General features: G+C 37.3%; 1 protein-coding gene across 1 annotated transcript; it reads left to right on the top strand.

The window, feature by feature from the left end:
• The first annotated feature begins 16,604 nt into the window (after nucleotides 1-16,604).
• Nucleotides 16,605-17,297, top strand: LOC133870998 (pathogenesis-related protein PR-1-like). Its single transcript, XM_062308323.1, has one exon. The coding sequence runs from the start codon at nucleotides 16,639-16,641 to the stop codon at nucleotides 17,161-17,163; it is 525 nt and encodes a 174-aa protein (XP_062164307.1). The 5' UTR covers nucleotides 16,605-16,638; the 3' UTR covers nucleotides 17,164-17,297.
• The last annotated feature ends 8,668 nt before the right edge of the window (nucleotides 17,298-25,965 follow it).

The raw sequence follows: 25,965 nt of genomic DNA on the forward strand, positions 1-25,965 counted from the left end.
AAAAAATATAATTTAAAATATAAATAAGGGATTTGGCCACGTGGCTGTAGGCCACATGGCCAAAATTTGTGCAGTAGGCGCACGGGACAATTCTCGCGCCCACCTACACATTGGCTTAATTATTTCAAGTTTCAAATAAGGAAAAAAATTTTTGTTATATATCTCACAGTTTTTTCTCTTTCTCTCTCACGTAGTACGCGTCTTCTTCTTCCTCACGATCGTACGGCACGCGTCTTCTTCTTCCTCACGGTTCTTTCTCGCTCTCGCTCTCTCTCACTGTATCGCTCTCTCTAACCTATCTCTCTCTCTCTCTCTCTCTCTCTCTCTCTCTCTCTCTCTCTCTCTGTTTCTGTTTCTATATCTCTCTCTCTCTCTCTGTATCTCTGTCTCTCTCTCTCTCTCTCTCTCTCTCTCTCTCTCTCTCTCTCTATATCTCTCTTTCTCTCCAAGCTCCGACCGGCCGGCCAGTACATCACCGGCGGGTAAGAAAATTGTACCCTCTCACTCTCTCTCTCTCTGTGTCTCTCTCACTCTCTGTTTCTGTATCTCTCTCTCTCTCTGTATCTCTGTCTCTCTCTCTCTCTCTCTATATCTCTCTTTCTCTCTCTATCTCTCCAAACACCGATCGGCCGGCCAATACATCACTCTCTATCTCTCTAATACCTCTGTCTCTCTCACTCTCTATTTTTGAATCTCTCTCTCTCTCTCTCTCTCTCTCTCTCTCTCTCTCTCTCTCTCTCTCTCTCTCTCTCTCTCTGTCTCTCTTTATATCTCTCTTTCTCTCTCTATCTCTCCAAACACCGACCGGCCGGCCAGTACATCACTCTTTCTCTCTCTAATACCTCTGTCTCTCTCACTCTCGGTATCTCTCTCTGTCTCAGTATCTCTCTCTATCTCTCCAAACTCCGGCCGGCCAGTAGCTAAGTCTCCGACGAGTTGCCGAAGTTGGTTCTGCATGTGTTTCGTATAGGTATATCGTACGTATACGTATTAGGAAGGAAAAAAACTAAAACCAAAAAACAAGAAGAAGAAAAGAACATGCAGATCTGTTCTTTTCTTCTTCTTTTTTTTTTAAAGCAGTAATTTTGATTTTGGCAATGTGTATTCTTAACACATATCAGAAAAAATATATAATTTTTCATTTTTTTTATTAAAAAAAAAAAACATTTTGCCACATGTATTTAAATACACGCGGCCAACTGTTAGCCGCGTGTATTTAAATACAGGTGGCTAACTGTCAGCCGCGTGTACTTTAATACACGTGTCCAAGTGGCCACGTGTATTAAAATACACTCGGCAAAATGTGCATTTAGTGATACCCAGATCTACCACGTGCGCGCACGTGACTACTTGCACGTGGCCGACAGTTCGCCACGTGTACAGTGACCGTACACGTGGCGAAATGCAAGTGGCAAAAAAAAAAAAAATTGTAGTGGGGTGAGCCCTACACACTGGGGCCCACCCCCATGTGAGGGAGTGTTGTGAAGTTATTGTACCTGTGTTGTACAAATATCATTTTCCAAAAAAAAAAGGTCTGTGGGGTGGGCCAAAGGGTCGTGCTAACTTAAAAACAAAAAGCACAAAACAATGGTGTGTCTAAACTCTAAATATATACTTTAAAAAAAAAAAAAAAAGACAAAAAAAAAGAAGCAAATAGTATATTAAGGCTTAAATTAGGAAAAGCTAAGCAAAAAATAAGGTCATTGACAGTGAAAAATAAATTTACAAATTGAGAATTGTGATTTAAACTTTTTAGAAATTCTAAAGTTTTTTTTTTTTCTTCAGTTTGTCGACCAATTATGAAGACTCGTCAAGATAATTGAATAAAGTAACAGGCTAGGCAATATGTAATAGAATAAATTGTATGTTATATTTATATGTTTTAAGCAATAATTGAATTTTTTTTTTTAGTTATATTTTAAAAAAAATTAATTTCTATTTAACTTTATTCTTTTTTCTTTCATAAAAATATATAAAAATAAAAAAGTAAAATCTTGACCCCCCTAGCGAGAATCCTGGCTCCGCCACTGTCACCAACAACTATATCCTTAATTATTGTATCACTTACCCAACAAACTTAAATTCGTATAATTTAAACCTATTTTGAAATTTTAACAAATTAAAACTCAAAGATAATGGGAGTATGTATGGCAATTTGATTGACGATTCAATGATTATTCTGCAGTCTCTAGTCAGAGGACGTGATACCACTGATACATACTATGAGAGAAGCAAACAGCTCATCTAATGGCGAAGGTGGCTATCCAACGATCTGCGAAAGAAATAGGCCGGACATATCGGAATTATATATTTGGTTTAAAAACCACTGATCAATATGGCGGAGCTGAATGAATTAATGAATCTTTTCAAAACCTCATGCTCTGTGATTGATGATGGCAATTGTGGAGCTAAGTTGTAATTATCATGCAACATGAACATGATTCCCAGGTCATTGAACCGTGGTTCTCAATTAATTTTTTAGTTGTTTAGGTGCTTAATTAATGCTTGCATCAAGTACTTGGTCAAATTTTCAGTCATGAGTCTGTTGTAAGGCAAAAACCTTAAAAGGCGCCCATTGGGGAGAATAGCGTTCATGCTTGTACTGAAACCAGGCCATGCATAACAATGAGACAATGCAACCCATTCTAAAACTCGACTTTTCAATTAAATTCGGCCTTAAGTTCACTAAAACCCGCTTATTTCGGCGTAAAATGTTTTCAGCTAAAAATATTTTTCGGCGTTTGGCTCATACCAAAAATCAACAAATATTTTTTATATATTTTCATATAATTTGAGAAGCTGCGAAAAAGAGAGATGACAGAGAAGTTGCAGAGGAAGATAGTGTGTGAGAATAAAAAACATTCGGGAGTGAGATTTAGATCCAGTGTAATTGCTTGCTCATATTGCAAGCAATCTGGGTAGGCAATTATGAAAGGGCCTTTGTGAGGCCCACTTGCCCAGGCAAGTGTTTAGGCAACTCGAGATCTGCTCAGGCAGGGAAGCCTAAAAAGGGGCCCTCTCACAATAGACCACCCATATGTGTGGGAGAGCGACGAAAAATAGTTTACACAAATTAAGCATAAACCATTTTAGGCATCATGAATGTTATTTTCTTTTTTTTTTTAAATCAGTGATTATTATTAAAACTCAATCAGGTTGTACATTCATAATCTGCTGCAACAACAAGTTGGATAAAAGAGGGACACTCAGCTATCCATGTGTTGTTTAGCAGTTGAGAAAGAGCATACTTAGCCAATACATGTGCTACCCAATTTGCATTTCTACGAACGTGTTGCACCTCCACCAACGAGAAATAAGAGAAGAGGCTTTTGATGTCATCCAGAACTTGGCCATAAACTCTGAAGCTAGAATCCCTTGCACCCAGAGCTAAGACAATCACCAATGAATCTCCCTCCAGCAGAATCCGACTTCCCCCCACATCTCGAGCAAGGACTACGGCTTCCCCCGCTGTTATGGCTTCAGCAGCGGCAGGATCAATGATGTATGGAATAACCTTTGTCTGTGCTACCACCACCAGACCATTTGCATCCCTAATCACCACCCTAACCCCCATTTTGTCAGTCTTCTTTGAAAATGCAGCATCCTAGTTTATTTTCCAAACACCTAGAGGAGGCTTGGTCCATATGGGAAGGGCTTCAGCCATTGCTTTACCAGATTTATCTTCAACCTTCATAGCTTGGGAGAAGCCTTCCATCGATAAATGCACTGCTGCCATAACTTGAGTTGGAGGTGTAAACTTGCCCTAAAAAATAAAAGTGTTCCTTCTATGCCAAATCATCCTGAGTATTGTCAAAGCTTCTATCAACTCCTCAGCCTCTAATTTTTCCTGGAAAAACAACAGCAAACCTCTACCATCCATGTCTCCACAAGCCATCTTCTGAAGCTTTCTACTCCCTTCTTCCCAAAACCCTACAGCCGCTGGACAGCTCCAGAGACAATGAAAAATTGTTTCTAGTTCTCCATTGCAAATAGGACAAATTGGATCAACTACTACTTTTCGGGAGAATAAGTTGGTCTTGGTGGGAAGCAAGTCATGGCACAATTTCCAGCAAAAGTTTCGAATCACTAGGGTAGTTGGCAAACTCTAGATAAACTGCCATAAACGTTCAGTACCAACAGTACATGAACTTTCACCTTGTTCCTGGGCTCTTCTCCTCATCTTCATGTGGTATGCACTTCTCACAATGAAAATACCCGAAGGTGAACCCCTCCATATTAATTTGTCTATCTTCAGTAGAGGACTAATCACAACACCCCCAATTTCAGCCGCCTCCCCAGGATCAAAGAGTCTATGAATAAGGTCTGAATTCCACCAACCTGAATTTTGATCAATAAGGCTGCTAACCCGAGAATCTGGGTGCCAATTTGTTTTGTTGGGTAGTAGTAAACGACTCTTAGGGGGGTTCAACCATACATCCTTCCAAATCTTTATATCTTCCTCGTTTCCCACACTCCAACCCACCCCATTCCAGGCTTGGCCTTAAGGATGCTACGCCATACAAAAGATGGACGACTCCCTAACTTTGCATCCAGAAAACCCACTCAAGGATGATACTTCTCTTTCAAGATATGAGCCACTAGGGAATTCGGATTGGACAGCAACCTCCACCCTTGCTCTGCAAGCAAAGCCAAATTGAACACCTCCAAATCCCGGAACCCCATGCCACCCCTATTTTTCGGTGCACCCAGCTTCTTCCAACTCATCCAATGGACTCGTCCTTGATTAGTCTTATGCCCCCACCAAAATATACTCATAAATGAATTAAGAGAAGTACACAAGGTCTAAGGCAATCTGAATACACTCATACAATAAGTAGGCAGCGCTTGAACAACAGCTTTTAACAGAATTTCCTTCCCCACTTGGGAAAGAAATTTCTCTTTCCACCCATCTAGTTTCGCCTTCACCCTCCCGCAGATACTGGCAAAGGATTGCTTCTTAGACCGACCCACCATCGTGGGAATACCAAGATACTTCTTAAATCTGATGTGACTGTCACCCCTACCGAGTTATTGAAGTATTCCCGAAACTCAGAATGCGTAATCCAGCTTAAGAAGATTGTTGTTTTTGCCGTATTCAGTTGCTGCCCTGAGGCTCGCTTGTAAGTTTGCAGCACTTGGGTGAGATTAGACCACTCCATGGCATTCGCCCTGCAAAAAAAGAGAGAGTCATCCACAAAAAATAGGTGGCTTAACCAATAACCACCAATATCAATAGGCACCCCAGTAAGTCTCTTTTCAAATTCTGCCATTGATAACAAAGCACTTAACTCCTCCGCCACGATCAAGAAAAGATAAGGTGACAAAGGATCACCTTGTCTCAACCCCCGAGTTGGGAGAATCTTCCCAAAAGGTTGACCATTCACCAACACTGAATAGGATACACTCTTCACACAGGTCATGATGAGTGTGATCCATTTCTCTTCAAACCCCATAGTTCTCATCATAGCCTCAAGGAATGGCCATTCCACCCTATCGTAGGCTTTCCTCATATCTACCTTTACAGCCATAAAACTCTTCTTCCCACTCATCCTAGAATTCATGGAATGAAGGGCTTCATAAGCTATCAACACATTATCCGTAATAAGCCTTTCGAGTACAAAGGCACTTTGATTATGAGAAATAATAAAAGGCAGCACCAATTTTAGCCTATTAGCAAGCACTTTTGCTATGATCTTATATACTACATTGCATAGGCTAATAGGTCTATAGTCAGATAACGAGGAAGCATTAGCCTTTTTACAGATCAGAACAATAAAAGTCTCATCAATAGAGAGGTTAAAGGCACCCCCCTCCAAAAAATTCAGAACTGCTCCACTAACCTTTTCGCCAATAACCTCCCAATGGTGTTTATAAAAACTAGCTCTGAAACCATCAGGACCTGGGGATTTAAGAGGCTACATCTGTGCAAGGGCTGAGTTGATCTCCTCAAATGAAAAGGCTACTGATAGCATAGCATTGAACTCTGGCTTGACCCTGGAACATACTGCAAGAATACAGTCTTCAATTCCTGTCACCCCCTCAGTCGCAAACAGGTGCTGGAAATACCTAGTGAAAGCATCTCCAACCTTTGTAGAACCCTTCCGCAATTGTCCTTCCATATCTATTGTGGACCCAATAAAATTGGATCTCCTTCGGCGGTTTGCCCAGGCATGGAAGAACTGAGTGTTTCAGTCCCCATCTTTAAACCAACTCCGCTTCGCTCTTTGTCGCCATTTAATGTCCTCCATTTCAAGGAGCTTGTTAAGTTCCCCTTGAACCTCCCTAATGGATGCCATTATGCCAGGGAGCTCATTTTATTGCATATTTTCCAATCTCCTCGTCAGGTGATTTATATGTCGTGAATTTCCCGCAAACTTTTGACCGCTCCAAGCTATTAAAACCTCCTGACTTCGGTGAAGATCCTGCACCACAGCTCCCAAGGGGTCCCTGTCCACAACCCCCAGATTCCACACTCTTTGAACAACTGCCAAACACTCCTCATCTACATTCCACTTGGCCTCATACCGAAAAAGCCTTGTGGACAACCGATGTTCTAAGTAAAATTTGAGAAGGAAGGGCTTGTGATCTGAATTGGAAACTGGTAGAATGTCAACAGAAACATTTGGAAAAGTGGCACACCATCTTGGAGTTGCAACCGCTCGATCCAACCTCTCCTTAACAAAATCAAAATCTTCTCTACAGTTACTCCCGGTGTATTTAGACCCCTGGTAGCCCAAATCATTTAAATTGCAACCCTTAGGAGTTGAGCTGAACCTCTGCATTTGAGCTTCACTACAAATAGCACCCCTATATTTTTCACTTTGATCAACAATCTCGTTGAAATCTCCCATGCATAACCAAGCATCCCTACTGAGGGAGGCCAAATGAGACAAAAGTTTCCACGACCCATCACGCAAAGTCCTATCTGGATGACCATAAAACCCAGTAAAGGTCCAATGGAAATCCGAATCATCAAGGGAGATGTCTATAGAGATATGGCGTTGGGAGTAATTCAAGACTTCCACTCCCCTCTCAGGTTTCCAGAAGAAGGACAAACCTCCCCTGCGTCCAATTGGGTCCACCTGAATCATTCCAACAAAACCTAACTTTCTTTTGAGACATTGTAGCATTTGGGAATACACTTTTGTTTCAATTAGAAACAAAAAGTGGGGCTTCTTACTCTTCACCAAATTGTGAAGCTCCCGAACTGTCTCAGGGTTCTCAAGCCCTCGATAGTTCTAACAAAGAAGACTCATGATGACCGGCGGGACTGATCCACAGCCACCGTCGATTCACTGCAACATTCAGAAGGACTCGATTCATACCTTTGATCCAAGGCAAAAAATGGAGTCTTCAAGTGTACTGATAAGGAACTGGTACGAGTTGTGTCTCCTTCCTTCTTCCCCTTCGAAGCCCTTTCACTTTAAGAATAGTCTCTATCGTCCTCAGCCTCTCTATCTCACTTTTTCCTATCCCCATTTGAGCTTGGCCAATTCAAAGAAATAATGGATAAAGAACTTCCATCGCTGTCTTCTAAGGTTTCTCTGTCCTTTCTCTTACGAAGAAGCTTTTGGGAAGACTCCTTCTTAGGATCAAGGACTGCACGTGTGGAATCTTCAGGAGCCTTATTTCTTCAATTGAGACCTATTGTGGACCAAAAGTGGCTTGGGACTTTCCACATGTAGTAAAGCCATCTGGAAAGATGTGAGTATCCTGTCCCACTCTTGCATTATGTTTGGGCCTGTAAGACATCCTGGCCTGGCCCATAGTTCTGGATGACGAGCCCATGCCTCTCTTTTGGATTGTTAATGAATTATTCGAACCTCCCCTTGGCTTATTCTTCCCTTTTCTGCCAGCCTTAACTGCACCAGTCTTTCCTTTAAGGGGGATATCTCCCTTTACAGAGAGAATATCACCCAGATTTGTAATGGCCTCTTTTTGCTAGAATTGAGGGATACTATCCGGTAATTTCAACTTCTGCCTAGGGATATTCTCCCGATTCTCAGCAATCTTTCCATCCTAAACTCCTCCATACCCAACCGAAGGGTAATTTGAATGATTTACCATATTAGGATTTGGAACGGATTCAACGCTGGCCTCTGTATCTTTCGTTGTTCTTTCCATGCCTAAACTTTCCTTTCTTGGAAGCTCCTCTAATTGCCCATGACCGGAACACACTGGAGAAGAAAAGCCATTGATTTTCTTGCCCTCAAATACCCTCGTTCGTCGAAAGGCATCATTGGCTCGAAGCCAGATTCCCCAACCCTCTACATGCTCACCATGGTTTGGTTTCTGAATATTGAACTCAGCGCATCCCTTCAGCCCATGAATAATACAACCACATTTGAAGCAAAACACCAGCAACTTCTCATATTTGAAGGAACCCCAACACGAATTTCCTACAATGAACAATGTTCGACCTCTCTCTAGGGTTGAAACAAATTTATATTCACACAGACCCGTAAATAACGACCCCATCCATCCCACATCATCGTCCGCTACAGCTACTTCTTCAACCTTCCCCAGTGAACTCCCTATTTGAGTCCCCACTGCTCAGTTCATACATACGAGGGGCATGTTATGAATCTGGACCCAAATAGGTGTGAGCGAAAAATCCATATGATCTGGGGCTAGCTGTCCATCAAACTCGTTCAGAATGAGTAGGGTCCGATCATGAGACCAAGGTCTACCAGCCATTACCTTTTGTTTATCAACATCCTCTTCAAATTCAAACAGCCACAGATTTTCCTAGACTTCTTTGATCAACACTGTACCGGCAGGGCGCCATATTCGAAGGAGAATTGGTTTGAAAGCTTCTTTGTTGAGTTTTTTTTGGCACACCCAACCGTCCTACAATGCATTTAGATCCCTTGTTCCAAAGATCCTAAATAATATATTCGGCAATTTTGATCCATTTTTGCTCCCCATCCAACAGTGAAAATCCACCCAACATATTCCTCCTACAATCATCCATAATCTTCTTTCAAACAAAGAGGATTAGGAAGAAGAAAGGAACACCACCACAAAACTCCTACACCACAGCCGAAAGGAGAAGTAACTTTCCATCTAAGTCACTTATGTGTACCAATCAGTCTTGATATTAAAAAAAATTGTGTTCCTTTTTCCCATCCTTATGAATGTTATTTTCTTAATCACTTGAAAACATCTTAAAGTTAACAAATATTTTACGATGTACCAAACACTCAAAAATAAGAAAAATATTTTTTATAAAATATTTTATGCTCGAGGCCTAAAACAAAAACATACAAATATACAAGGCTTTAGGATGCTTGAATTTTGAAGTCTAAGCTTGACAAATCTAGTGTTTGTTCCTCCTCCCTATCAATAGGGGTGAAGCTATATATAGCTCTCTATTGGATGATTAGATTGGCCAGACCACACCTATAATTCCCCCAACATTTATTAAGATTAAGTAAAGCAATGATTAGTATTAATAAGAAATTAAGACTAGATTTGAAAGTAATACAAATTTTCTGCCTTAGACCGAACGTTAGACTAGGGTTACCAAACGTTCGACAGCTCAGTACACCAAAAGTTTTATGTTTACGTCATGAATGTTCGACGACCAGACATATGCCACTGTTCACACGCCATCTTTGTGTCAGGGAAACCACCAAACGATCGAACAAGGACCACCAAATGTTCGACCAAGGACCACCAGATGTTCGAGGAATCTTTGGATCGTTCGATGTGGAAACCTTTCCCTTTTTCTAAACAGTACATCAAATGTTCGAGCCAGTACACTGAACGTTTGATATAACTTCAAAAACAATTTTTATCTACTATCCACCTCATTCCACCTTATACTCTCAACCATCTCTTATATAGACCACCCCTCATGACCCTCAGATATCTCATACCCCTCCATGCATCCTTGCTACCCATCTTTTGAGTAATAGGGAGATTTTAGAGAAAGAGTGAGTGACTTTGGTGTTATCCAGCTTTATTTGAGGTAAACTCTGGTCTCTAAACTCTTTTTATGTTTTTAATACCCTAAACATGTGTTATAATGAAATCGTAAGCGTGCCATAAAGTGTTTACAATTAATTTCTCTTGAATAGGGAAAATTGTCTTGAGAAACAAGAAGCCTACACTTATTTTCACAAACCTTTACGTTGGCATGGTTTAACATATTGTATTTAAGCTATTTTGAGTTATAGATTTGGAAAGAAAACGATTGAGTATGAGTTTTAAGCTTTTTATGCTTTCTCGTACCTCTTGAACGTTCGTCTCGGAAGGTCAAATGCTCGACCCCTGCAACGATCGAACAATTGACCTCGATACAGAACGTTCGACCATGTCCAGAAAAGGGTAATTAGGGTTTAATGTCGGATTAGAATGCTTAAGTCGTATTTCGGATTTCTACGTGCATGGTTTAGGACTCTCGTTTTCTTTTGTCTAATATTAAGACACGTTTTGCAGTAGCGGAAGTTCGAGATGTCCGAACCCTTCAATGAGCATTTGAGATAAGTAAATATTTACAAAAGTTGCATTGTTTTTAAATGTGTGATATGTCAGCTGACTAAGCACATTCTTATTCTCCTTAATGATATGTTGTGAGCCTGTTGTTGTATCCACAAGTTCTTAATGAGAAATATTTACTTTATAATGTTAATAAATGAACATTATTTGTATCGTATGACATGGTACACCGGTACGTGCAATGGTCATGGGCTTATTATATGGGCTTGACCTTATTGTCACAGAGGTTACTTGAAATTATTTTTGGCTTTGGATCCAATGTTTGTTGGGACCAGCGCAACCATGCTTTCGTGGTGGCCACTACAGACAGACTTTACAAGTGGCGTGGGCCACCCGAGGTCAGACTTGATAAGGCTGCTAGTGATGGACGGTAGTGTAAAATATGCAAGGCACCAGTATTATATTACAGGTCACTCAGGACAGCGCCAATCCTACCGGGAATGAGTTAATATCCTGGAATAGACCATATGGAATATAGCTATGACTATGGTGTGTGTGTGTGTCTATATATATATATATATATATATATATATATATATATATATATATATATATATATATATATATATATATATATATATATATATATATATATATTTTTGCCATGTCTATTCTTTGAAATAAACCACCTTTTTTCCTCAGCGTAGTAACGAGAATAATATACATCGATTGTAAAAACCCATGTTTACGCTTTCCGTGATATAAATCTTTAATTCAAGAGTCAAAAAGAAGTGGACAGTTTTGTAAATGTTTATTTATTAAGTCGTGGACTTACATAGTTATTTTTCCTTTCACTGTGAAAGACCTCGATGTTTTACAGAACAGCAGGTCCTGTGAGAATAGAGTGAGAAATTCATTGGGATGAAAACACCAAGTGAATGACTCTTGTCGTAAGGTTTGGGTAATTAGAATTTAATCGTTATAGTAATGTCTGTTTGGAAGCTCTGAGCTTATATTTGAGGATACATACTTTCATTGCAAATTTAGAACTACAATATCTCATATCATGATTTCACTTCCACATTCCCGTTATTACTCTATTTTAAGTTCAAGGGTAAATCCTTGAGTCAGTTACTAGTTAATTGAGCTAGGAAATTTTTCAGTAACCCACCGAGTTAAATAAAAAAATAATTACCTAATTTTGGGGGCGTTACAACCCCCTTAGGTTAGGGAGTGGTCTACCTGTAGGGATTATATCTCATAAGATACCACAGAAAATCACAAAACAAGCATCAAGAAAGCATAACATTAGATCATGCAAAACAAATATATATATATATATATATATATATATATATATATATATATATAATCCTTCAATCTTGCACGTGTAGGCTAGGGTTTTAATACTTCTAAACCTTCTGATTATGAGACAAAGAGTGTCTGATCTAATGTTACACAAGACCCTTTTAAATAGGCTTGTATTTTAAATTGGAGAAATGATTCCTACACTCATTTCTCACAACAGCCCCACAAAAAACTGACGTGGCTGGTAATATTTGATTACTTTTTTACAAAAAGAAAACAAAACAAAACAAAAAAAATAATAAAATATTACCAGCCACGTCAACTTGTTGTGGGGCTGTTGTGAGAAATGAGTGTATGAATCATTTCTCTTTAAAGTGAAGGTAAGACTAGTTTTCTTTGTCAAAGTAGGACTTAGAAAGCCTAAATTCTATCACCATTATACAAGGCCACGTGGGGATTACTCCTTGTCTAATTAGGTCAAACCCCTAATTAAGGGATAATGATTAGCTTGAGAAGGAACCAAAAGGAAAAAAAAAATAAAACTAGCTCTAATAGGCCTAAGACACTTGTCATCTTATGATTTGTCCTAGATTAGTATTAATTACAATTTATCCCACTTAAAAATTGTAATTGTACTCTAGTATTTATTTTGATTAATTAAAACCCCCAGTGACATCTTATAATTCCAATTGACCCCTCCATGAAATAATCTATAGTCGAATTAAAATCATAATTAAACTGCTATCACTTTAATTCATTATCTCTTAGTCCTTGAGTACACAATTTAATCTCTTGATTATAATGTACTCCTAGAATTATATTTGTACATTTAATGTTAATAAATTTTTACAAAAATACTCCAGCCAGATATTCAGAATAATCAATTCCCATTAATTTTATCTCAATGGGACATTTCATGTCGCTTTGATTAAATCAAAAGATTATGGATTCCATCTTGATCAAAATCAATGCTATAAGTATTGTAAGTTAAAGTTATTCATATTGACAGTAGTTCTATAAAATAACAAATCATGTGGTCTAGTCAGTGCATTGTAATCGCACTAGCATATTAATCAGAAGTTTTAATTTCTGTTATTAATATAGATCATTATGATTAATATGTAATAGTCTTATAAAATGGAATGTCAAATTCCATTACCTATTATGAACTATACTATAGTTTATAAGTCATACGGTTTATGACTTTGATCTTTTTTGTGTGATAATAACTTAAGGACTACATGTATATAAGTATGTGTATATATATATATATAATAGTATGCACATATATAATATGATATGCACAATGCTCTTATTAAAATTCAGAAAATTAATAACTTTATGTTATAAACCGAAAATGTCATACAAAAGAAATTAGCTTTTAAGGCATAAACCCTAACACTTGCCACCCCCCGAAAGCCTTTTATAAGGTTGGTCGAACAACCCACAAGTAAAGGAGTGGTTGGACCACTCTCGAAACCACATTCAGAGGTTGCTGAATCCCCCTCCTCTTTAGAAACGAATCCTCTCCATTTCAAATGAAATGGAGAGCATCCATTTAGTGTATTTAGGAGGGGTAAAATGGTCCAATTATTTCCTTCTCCCTCCTGTCCAACCTCACCCTAAGGTGAAGGGGCAGTTCAACCACCTCTTGATGGCGAAGAGGAGAGATCGACCACCTTCACTACCTTGTTCTCTCTCTCTTCTTTAGTTTTTTCTGTTACTTTTTAAATTTTTTTTCGGTGTCAAGTTGGAGTAATGTCAGAAGTCCCTTATATGTCACTCTTTTGTCCCTCTAAATTAAAATGAGGTAGCTTTTAAAATAAAATTGGACTTGTGATTGATCACTATTAAATTTTGATCAAACGGTGATTTTAAAAGCCACCTCATTTTTTAAAGAATATATGAGGAACTTCTAAAATTACTCGTCAAGTTGAGGTGTATTTGGTACACGACTACACGTAATAATATTTTATTGGTCATGCATGGCTTGTGCTACACATGGCAAAATTTTTTGTTACGACAAATGCACCCACTTTGTATACACATGCAACGCCCCCACTCGCCCTCCACCGGGGGCAGCTGGACAATAGGCCACCTCCGATGGACGACCTCCTCGCACTCTCGCTCTCTCTCCTTCCTCTATCTTCTCGTCTTTGTGCCTCTCTTTCTTTCCTTCTATTTATTACGTATACATGGATAATAAACTTGAGAATATAAAGTAAATGATCATTTACTGAGTGAAAGAGGAAGATCATGCGCGATTCATGCTTGAACAAAAGTGGGAGACTAATTGATTTCACCGCTCCACTGATCAAGGTTGGCCTCTCCGTTGATTTAGGTATTATATTTCATTCCCCCCACGGATTTCGGCGTTAATTAATAAAGAACCGGCCAACAGAATTCTCACTTGACTTTTGAAACGAAATTTAATAACATTTCTCTTTCAGGAATAAAAATTATATCCCCATTCTAACAAACAAAAGGGAATCTTTGACCTACGAAGGTGATGCTCATTCAATATATATGCTACCCAATTTGTCTTACCTATCGTGTCCTAATTATAAAGGTATTAACAAAAAGTCCGTTTGTTTAGACATAAAATACGTTTATTATTATTATTTTTTTTTTAATATTTGACGTGGCATAAAATATTAGTCAACTTGATATGTTCAGTTAATTAAGAAAAATAACCTTCATAAAGAGTAAAAAGGTTTACGTTTCTCGTCTGCATAAACTATTTTTCGTTGTTCGATCTCTTACTCTTATATTTACCTCTAGACGAGACATGCTATTATGAGATGGCCCCTTATAAGGCCTACCTATCCAAACAAGTTTGAGTAGGTCACAGGCTGTCGGGACAATAATTAGGCCTTACAAGGATTCTTTCACAATTGTCTGCTTAAATTGCAAGCTATATAAGCATGTAAGTGCATTAGATCTCAATCCCTCCCCTAAAGGCCTTCTCATATACTCTCTTCTCCTACAACTCTTTTTCTTCTTCTCTTTCTTCCTCTTTCTCACAGCTCTTCATAAAATATGAAATATGAGAAATATTTGTTGATTTTCCGTACAAGCTAAACACCACTCAGCTGAAATCATTTTTCTAAAAAAAAAATTTTCAAACGAAAACGTTTTACGCCGTAAGCCTTATATAAACTTCTATAAATAAGCTCTGTATGCTTTATACCTTCACCGGAAATAAGATCATGGATTTAAAATCATCTATTTGGGGTTTGTGTTTATATAAAAATGTAAAAACTTTTGATCAAGCACAAAGTCTGGGCCTGCCCAGATATGTACTAGCTAAAAATGAGAAATGATACACTTTCAAATTTTTCTCTAAAATTTAGTTCTTAAATAATGTGTCACAATCTCGTTAAATCTATGGCCGGCGACCCTTATTTTATACTTGATTTGCCAAACGGTTGCTGGTTGGCAAAGGCGGTTGGCAATTTCTGCCAACTGCCTAAGCGGCTACGATTAGCGATTTTAGCCAATAACCATTAACCATAACCACATTTTCACCCCTCCGTTCGATGAATTTATTATGAGACCAAATGTCACGCACACGCATATATAAGAAATCAAGTACAATATACTGCGAGGGAAGGCATCCTGTGCAAGAAGAAAAAATAATTAAGCGTATTTTAATATTATTATATAATGCATTAACTCTCAAAAGAATTAGAAATTGTTTGAAGGACGAAAGTGATTTTTTGGTAGCTATTTTAATTATTGCAAGCTGTAGAAAAGCATTTATTATTCACAATATAATATTCAACAATTTTTTTTCCCCATTAGATTACAAAGATGTATGCGGTGGTGCTTTTTGATTGGATTTTCTCAATGCTAGATTTTGCAACAAACCATATTATATATATATAGTGCATTAGTATGAGAGCTTTGAACAAGTCTGAATCTGTGATATATTCCTCAACTTTTATTAAAGAAATCATAATCAATACATCATTAATATTATGATTTTCTATCTCTATAATTTTTTTTTTTTTTTTAAAAGAGTCTACATATTAACTTCAAACTACCACTTAATTGACATATATTTCCAAGCGTTCAATTAGGACAATGTTTCGCCAAACTACCAAAAAGTTCTCAATGTGTCCCCTCAAGGCCAGCAAAAAGATGAATATGATCTTACAAATTTTTCAATAAAACAAAAATACCTATATCAATTTAAAAAAAAAAAAAAAACTTTTAAATTTTAAATTTGGATGTCCACCCCTGGTTTTTACATATTTCTTTTTTATTTTTATTTTTTTAGTTTTAGTTTATTTTTTAAATTTTTAGTATTTTATTTTGTTTTATTAAATGTATTTTCATCATCGGGGGAACATTGATAATTTTTGATAGTTTTGAGGGACATTGTCCAAATTGAAAGTTTTGGGGGAGGGGGGGGGAACATTGTCAATGCCGAATTCGGATATATATATATATATATAGCTCAACCCTAACGATTCATTTAATTAAACGAGTCAAACTTCTCGACTCTAACCTGTTAATTTCGTGTTAGATTTGTATCGAGTTCGCAGGTCATGTTAAAACTTGTTAACTCTAAGTGGATCCATGGTAATGCGAAATATAATAATACTAACCCAACTTCTAAAAAAAAAAAAAACTGAAAGAAAAAATAAAAGAGACAAAGCCAACTTCAAATTATGAAATCTTAGAAAAGAGTTTAGCTCAAGACTTTTTTCCCCACAAAAAAAAAAAAATAAATAAATAAATAAATAAAATAAATGTGGCAATCATTATCGAACATGGGTGCCACCCAGCGTTGACACTTTATACCCTCCAATCCAACTACTTCCATCTTCTTAATAAATGTTATGAGCCTCTGTACAAAGCTCCCCTCCAAAAATCTCCCTAATGAAACCTTCAGAATTTCCTCAAATGCGTACGCGTTTGGGCACGATCACCATTTTTCTTCTCCTAATCTCAAGCACCCATGCTTTCGCAAACAAAAGCCAGCACGCGAGCCTAGCAAACCAGTTTTTAGCTCCTCACAATGTTGCTCGGCTAGCCCTTCGACTGCGGCCCTTGCTGTGGGACGCAAAACTGGCGCGCTATGCGCAACGTTACGCTAATCAAAGGCGCTTCGACTGTGCATTGGAGCACTCTAATGGGCCTTACGGCGAGAACATCTTTTGGGGCAGCGGCATTGGCTGGGCGCCGTCTCAGGCAGTCGCGGCATGGGTTTCGGAGCGCCAGTGGTACAATTATTGGTCTAACTCCTGCGCCGGCGGACAGGAATGCGGGCATTACACTCAAATAGTGTGGAGCACAACGGCGAGAGTTGGGTGCGCCAGGGTGAACTGTTTGGGTGGTAGAGGGGTGTTCATGACTTGCAACTATGACCCTCCTGGAAATTATATCGGCGAAAGGCCATATTGATGGAAATTTCAATTGTGAGACCATGCTTATACATACTGTGGTGGGTAGTGTGTCTCTCTATGTGTGGGTTATTGTGGTTTTGAGCAACAGACCTATAACAATAAAGTGAGTGCTCTCATGAGCTTTTGTTTCAATTTTTTTGCATATATAGCGGTCATTTCGGATTAAGGCTAGCAATTTTTTGACACGATTCGTAAATTCAATCGACCTGAATTCACATGAAATTAATGAGTTTGGGTTGAGAGGTCTGACCCGTTTATTTGAATGGGTTGGGTTTGGATTGACTTATATAGTCTTATACTCATGTTTTAGCACGACCTGAACCCGACACACGATATAAGGGCTGACAATTTTTAATACACTCGCAAACCCAACATGATATTAACGAATTAAGGTTTAGGAGTCTAACTTATTTAATTAAATGGATCAGGTTATGATTAGCTTGTATAATTTTATATTCATGTCTCGACACGATTCAAATTTGACACACGAACACGAATTGTAACTGTCATCTTCTTAAACAATGAACATTGGGCTTAAAAGGACTTTCTTGACAGTGTGACATCTCACATTGGGCTCTACGCCTCTACCCTTTAGGATCGTACTCGAAGACTTGTGGCATTGTATCCACAAGGACCACATCCATCTAGACATAAGACAGTCCAATATTTAGCCCAAAATAAAAATATTTTCTTTAATTATCAGCGAAGATGGAGTCTAATCAACTATCAGAATTCCAAGTAGTTAATTCAACTTTACCATGATATCTCGTAAACATTTCTTTCGAGTTTTTTTTTATTGAATGTCATTGTTTGGGAGTAGTTGTGATACAAATTAGAGAGCCACTAGGGTGGGAAAAAAGTTTATCACGATTCAAGATGTATTAGTCACATCTAATCTACACAATATCTTGAAAGAATTAGTTATAATTGAAGGCTCTCATGATTGCTTAACAATGCTTTCACAATTCAAGTCGGGGTACTATATAAAATTTAGGATAAATGTATCATAAATTTTTGAGTCAACGCACAACTAGAAATTACTCCCTCATTTTAAAAACATAAACTTACGCTTCTTACTCGCAAATTTGGAAGAGGTCACTCCATGTGTTTTCCATCCAATTTTTTGACATCTGTTAATTCCACATTAGCCTTTTTGTCACAATACCTTAAAATTATATATTTTTAGTGTTTTATAAATTAAAATCTAAAAAAAAATTAAAAATTAAAAATTAAAATAATGTAATAATAACATGTTGCCACATCACAATATGTGCTCTCTCTCTCTCTCTCTAAACCAAAAAGCTCGACAAACATGGTGCTCACCCAACAGCCACCCAAAGAGCACTCCACCACTGGCCACTACTCTTCTTCTTCTTCTTCCTCTACTCACACACATTCAGAGTCTTCTTTTTCTTCACACAAATCCAAAACCTTCTCACGCAGACCCTATGACCTAGAACCTTCTTCATCTGCTCACGACTGGGTTCGTGCCAATCCTTACAGTAAATTGCATTACCATTTGAAAATTTCACAAGAAGTAGCTAGGTCTCTCTCTATTTATGGGTTTTTTTCTCCATTTCCGCATTTCGTACTCCAACAGAAAAATCCCAGCGTTTGGAGACTGGGATTACGCAAAACGAGCTACCTCAGTATTTCGAGGGTTCAAGGCAAACTATCATATTATACAAAACAAAGTAAGCAAGAAGAAATGGCAACAAGAATGGAAAATAATATTGAGAGAGATCGAAGATGAACATTGGAGAAGAAAGATTCTTTGTATTGTATATTATGAACCAACTGTTTACAAACAAACAATATATACATGAAGGAAATGACGTAAAACTACCATGTGAATACAATAAGAACGTCTAACTATCTAACCAACTTATCAAAACTGTATCAACTAATCTCAACTGCCTATATAACTAACATCCAACTCATCTATACTTATAACTGATATCCACTCATTCAAGCTCCCAGCTCATACACTAATACTCCCTTCAAGATGAAAGGAACAAATTTGTGACATTCATCTTGGAAAGAAAGATGTATGAAAGGACTCCAACCAAGAGCTTTGGTGAACAAATCAGCAAGTTGATACTGTGGAAGTAACATGTAAAGTGCGAATAACACCTTGAATTTTATCCGTATGAGGTGACAATCAATTTCGATATGCTTGATTCATTCATGATATACAGGATTGGCAGCAATATGTAGTGCAACCTAAATATCACAAAAGGGAAGAGTAGCGTGAGGATGTAATATATGAATATCATGAAGTAAGCTAAAGAGCCAAACAATCTCACAAGTAGTATAAGCCATTGATCTGTACTCTACTTCTGCTAATGATTTGGAAATTGTATGTTGTTTCTTTGACTTCCAAGAAATTAAAGAATCTCTTAAGAAGACACAAAATCTAGTGACATATTTCCTAGTGTCAAGACACGTTGCATATTTCCTAGTGTCAAGACACGTTGCCCAGTCTGAGTCACAAAATGCATTGAGATGCATAATGGATAAACCTGGATAGAAAAGACCCTAGCTTATAGATGTTTTAATGTATCTCAGAACTTAGTTTGCAGCATCAAGGTGAGGCTGCCTAGGAGAATCCATAAATTGACTAAGGATTTGAACTGAGCATGAAATATCAGGTCTAGTAATGGTAAGATAAAGTAATCTACCAACTAATCTTTGATAACTAGTAGTATCTTAGAGAAGATCACCACTGGTCCGAACGAGCTTCAAATTTGACTCAATTGGAAATTTAGCAGGTTTGGCAGCAAGCATACCAGAATCTAGTAAAATTACCAAAGCATATTTTCTTTGACAAAGAGAAATACCTTTAGCATTCCTAGCTATCTCTAAGCCAAGAAAAAAGTTTAACTTCCCGAGATCCTTCAGCTTAAACTGATTATTAAGAAATTCATTAAGCTTAGAAATGGCATCATCACTATTACTAGTCATCACAATATCATCAACATATACGAGGAGAGCAATAAACACAAGACCTTGCATCCTGGTGAACAAAGAATAATCTGCCTTTGATTGTGTAAAACCATGTTTAATCAAAGTATTAGAAAACTTGTCAAACCATTGTTTGGAAGTTTGCTTTAAGCCTTATAGTGATTTGGTGAGTTTGCACATTTTAGACTACCCCTTGTTGGCATATTCAAGAGGTAATTTCATATGCACTTCCTCATTCAATTCTCCATAGAAGAAGGCATTATTGACATCGAGTTGGTGAAGAGACCAATTGTGAGAGGCAATAAGTGCAAGAAGACATTTCACAATGGTGAGTTTCGCCACATGAGAGAATGTTTCATAGTAATTTAGCCCTTCACATTGTGTGTAGCCTTTGGCAACTGGCCGTGTCTTATATCTCTCAATAGACCCATCTGCCTTGTAAGAGGATGAAATTTCAAGTATTATTTTGTTCTAAGGAAGAAATTTCAGTGGACATGGCATCAAGCCAATGTTGTTGTTTGATAGCTTGATGATAAAACTGAGGTTCATGACTGATAGAAACAGATAAACAAAAAACTTTATAAGAGAATGACAGTTTATCATAACCAAGAGAAGAAGATAAAGTGTATAGAATACCTGAATTAGAACCAAGTGACATTGAATTAGATTGGGGTGAATGAGAAGTAGGTTGACAATGATACTGCTGCAAGTAGTTAGTGTGCTTCTAGGACGAGATGATCTTCTAAGATGAATGGGAGAAGGATTAGTTATCTAGAGTTGTGAGTTTTAAAGTACTCACAAGTGCACGAATCGTTTGAAATAAAGGGTTTTGCAAGTGCGAGGTCGATCTCACAGAGAAATGGTCAAAAATCAGTTTCTTGTTTAACTAATCTCATTCTAACCTAGTTCCAAATGTTGAGGTTCAAACATGCAAAATAACAACTAAGTTAAAGATGATGAAAAACAAAATATAAAAAGAACTAAGGCTTAAGAATCCACCAAACTAAATACAACAACACACACTATTTTTTTCCATTTAAATACCCAAAGAACATTTAAGCTTTGGATTTTTATTCAAGTACTTAACCATATATGTTAGAACTATTTAATGAATCCAACTCAAAGATAAATTACAAAGAGTACCCATTTGAAATCAAATCATCCATTGTACCCATTCAAAGAACAAATCACAATAAATACCCTCTTTCAAACCAATAACTCGATGTATCCATCGGTTGAAACACATTAAATGTCCTACTACTTCAATAAATGCACATTCACCCTAAGGCATAAGCAATAAAGAGAATGAAACTTGAATAGCATTTCAATAAAAGTTGGAATGTACAAATAGCATAACAAGAGTGTGAGTGTTATCGATGGTGAGGTTTCATCCTCAATCTTAGTTGAGAGTTCTAGCCTCCCATAACTAAAAAAAACATAAAAACTTGAAGAAATAACTTAAACTTAAAGGAAACTTAAAGAAAAGAGTTACAAAATGTAAAGAGTTTTTGAAACTAAGCTATAATAGAAGCGAAAATGGCCTAGCTACTACCCAAATTCATTGGTTTATAAGGAGGGGTTAGCTATGGCTTTATAGAGGAGTATTATGGTTTGAGGGCCAAGCAAAAAGACTCTTCTACCCCTCTCTAAGGTTCCCTCTCTTGCAAGAGACAAGCCTGAGTACAAGAGCAACATGACCTTCTGCAAAACCAGAGAAAGAAGTGCTTTTGTCATAAGGAAATCGCTGATTGGAGTTTTGGTACGATTCTGTGTTTTTACTAGTTCTGTAGGGTGCGCTCGAGCTCACTCGGGCCGAACATCTGCTCTATGGTGCATCGCGATGTGTTGATGGCTATTGAGGGCGCGTGCGCTCGAGCTCAACAGGGGTGGGCTCGAGCTCACTCATCTTGAGGCTCCTTTACGGCACATTGTAGCGGGCTAAAGGCTGTTATAGGCACGTGTGCTTGAGCCCAACATGGCTGTGCTCGAGCCCATTGCCTTAAAATTCGAATTTTCAGTCTTTTTACCTCAAAACCTCTATTTCTCACTAAATGACCAGCAAAATGCTAAAACACCAAAACTAACAAAAAACATCAGAAAATAACAAAGCTAAAGGCTTAACTTATGCAAATTAAGGAGTTCAAAATATACAATATTTGGCATTCATCATCTAGTATATATGGATTGAGGAAAAACCGATTGATCGTGAGAAAATAAAGTAAATGATATATTGGTAGAAGATGATGAAGGAAAATACCTTCAAAATTAGGATTGATAAGACCATCAGTATATGGAAATATGGATTCATAAAATACTACATCCCGGGAGATAAAGACATTATGAGAAAATAGATCTAGTAATTTGTAGCCTTTTTGCCTAAAAGGATAACCAATGAATAGAAAAAGGTTTGGCTCGAGGATCAAGTTTAGTTCTATGTCGTGATAGAGTAGATGCATAACATAGACAACCAAAGACTCGATGATGAGAATATATTGGAGGATTAGTGAAAAGCAACTCATAAGTGTTTTATTGGATACTTTTGGAGTAAGTGTTCTATTAATGAGATATGTAGCTGTAAGAACAAAATCTCCCCAAAAAGAAAGAGGAAGAGTAGCTTGGAATCGAAGAGATCTTGCAACGTTTAAAAGATGCTGATGTTTCCTTTCAACCACAACATTTTGTTGAGGTGATTCTACACAACTAAGTTAATATATTGTTAAAGTATTTTCAAAATTAATATGTATATATATTTATTTTGTGTCTTGGGAATGATTTAAAAGGAAGGTATTAAAGAGCATTAAATGAAGATAGTCCCACATGGGAAAAAGAGAAACTGAAGTTGGCATTTATAAGGACCAACACACCCAAGCATTTAAAGCGGTGCGAAGCACCGGACGCACACGCACACGCGCGCGCGCGCGCGGCAGTGGGCTGTAGGGCGCTAGTGGCGCTTTGATGGCGCACTTGGCACTTAGCACGAAGCATCGAAGCTCGGAGCGATCTAATCATGACCTTTCAATTTTGGATGGTCCTGATCAATCGATCTAGTGGTTTAATCTAAACCATAGAATGCTTCTTAGGTAAATCCAGTGGTTGGATTTACTGGACAATCAAATAAATAAACTGTAAGGTCAAATCACATTTGATCTAATGGTTGAGATTAATAAATAACGATCTAATGGTTATTATTAATCATTCATAGACAGTTATTTGATCTGATGGTCAGATTTAAGTGTCTATTAAAACAGCAGTTTATGACTGTTACTTAAGCAGTTATGGACGGTTGGATTAGCAGTTATTTCAATATTATACAGAAGTAACTGCTGTCCAGTTATCAGAAATATACAGAAATAACTGTTGTACTATGTTTAATAAAAAGAAATAATAAAATTTCTTTTATCTTCAATGCTTTTTTCTGATACCTTTTGTATTTAAAATTAAAAAGTCTCCGTCTGTCTCTTGATATAATAGAAAAATCTGAAAGTGTTCGGTTTTAATTTTTCGTAAGTGCAAAACGAGATTAAAACAAACAGAGGTTTCTGGGCTCCATTATATCCTGGAGAAATATTTGCTGTAACCTTTTTTGCATACCTTTCTGGTGGGGGCAAATAATTTCTTAAGGAAAGCGACGTTGTAACGCGCCTTAGGAGCATTTCGTTTTTCTGCTTTCGTTTATATTTTCTAACATATATAACACATTTATTAGAAAACAAATCAGCCATGTTGAACTTAGAGCCATTATCAGATCTTAAGAATTTGATTTTAGAATTGAATTGATTTTCAATTAGATAAAAGAATGATTGAATATAAGATCTAGTTTGATCTTAAGATTTCATCAAATGAATCCATGTGTAATGACTATAATAATCAACTATAGTGAGAAAGTAATGACAACCATTTATGGAATTTGCAGAGAAGGGTCCCCATATAACACAATGGATCAAATAAAAGATTCCATTTGACAAAGATGAACTAATAGGAAATGATAGTATTTTCTGTCTTGCTAATGGACAGATAGTACAAGGAATTGAATTACATGGAATTTGAAGAATTGAAAGATTCAACAATTTGAGTCTAGGATAGGATAAATGGCCTCTAGTCAAACATTATTAGAAACATTCTTAATAGAAGCAGAAAAACGAGAAAATGAAATAGATCGACTTGGGTGTTGACACTGATTTGTCTGGAAGTCCATGCTCTTGCAATAAGTAGTATAATCTATCTTTTTCTCTACCCACACCAATCGTCATCCACGTTACCAGATTCTGTATAAAGCAATGATTAGCAAGAAATATAAAACAATAGTTGAATTGTTTAATAATCTTGCTAGCTGAAAGTAAGTTGAAAGAAAATGATGGCACATATAGAACATCTGTGAGAATTAGATGTATCGATATTCTAACTGTACCAATACGAGTGACATTGGCAAATTGCCCATTTGGTAACTTGACTTGGGTGAAAATGGTAGTTGTGATGGTTGTGTATAAATAAATAAAACTGATCATATGATTAGTGGCAACAGTATAAATAACTCAATTGTTAGTTTTCAAAACAGATGAAACTAAAGAATCATGACAAGCTAAAAAAACAGAGTACCTCGGGTTCAAAGAAATAGAAGTAAGAGATATAGGTAATGAATACTTTTTACCTGATAATTTGGAAGAGTTGATCATTGGTACTAGTAGAATTACTACCTACTTGTTGAACTGAAGGGAGTTTCACGAATTCAGAAGACTTGAAGAATCCTCTTGGACATGATTTGTAGCAGGAACACCAACATTCTTTCCTTTGGTGAACTTAAATCTAGGAGGGAAACCATGAAGCTTATAACACTTCTCAATAGTATGTCCAGACATCCCACAGTGACTACAAGTTGGTTTATCCTTGCATATATTGCTTGAAAGGTCGATTTGTGACTGTAGGAGGAGCTTTGGATAGTAAAAAATAAAGACTACGAATTAACGTGTGAATCATTAATTGTATAACAAAATATTAAATGCGAAATTTAAAAGAAACAAATATTTTGTTGACAAAGTAGAAACTCTTATCAATTAAAAAACCACTTCGGGCAGCCAAACCCAATAAATCTACTATTAGAAGACAAAGCTAGTTACATGGCAGTAATACTTACATAACCCAATACAGTAGTCATATCTCTAACTCTGACACATAATATGTAAACGCTTCTCAACTAGACCTCATGTTTGAAGGGATCTTCAATGGACTCCTTTAACTTAGGGCTCCTCTTTAAGTTAGACTTCAATTGATCAAATCACACAACATAAAAACTCTAAGAGACCTAGCAAATCTAACAATCTCTGCCTAAACACCCTTTTATGACACTAGAATTCTATACAGATTCTTTACAAAATAATAGCCTAAGAGCCCCTTTAAATAGGCTCTGAAAAATCTAATTTGATTCAAATTAGGATTTTTCTAGGCGGCGTCCGGACATGACATTCGGTGTCCGAACGGTAAGCAGTAATTCTTCATAAGTTGCTGAAGCGCGTTCGGACGGCTTACCCTAGCGTCCAGACGGTTGAGTAGAACATTTCCACTATTCGCAACTACCACATAACATTTCCACTGTTCGCAACTACCGCATTTGCGTCCTCATACTTGTGCGAACATGTGCTCTTTGTGGGTCGCGTCCGCTGGGTTGTCCAGATGGCTGTGCAAACACCAAGTCTCTGTAGTTTGCGTCTGATACACTATTTAGATAGGATGGAAACATTGGCTTGCGTCCGAACACTTCCTTTGGGTCGTTCGGACAGTCACTAGGGAACCGACTTTCCTGAGTTATAAAATCGTTGAAAATTTCCTTGTCTCAGAAACC

This window comes from Alnus glutinosa, chromosome 6 (assembly GCF_958979055.1).
Source record: "Alnus glutinosa chromosome 6, dhAlnGlut1.1, whole genome shotgun sequence".
Lineage (NCBI taxonomy): Eukaryota > Viridiplantae > Streptophyta > Magnoliopsida > Fagales > Betulaceae > Alnus > Alnus glutinosa.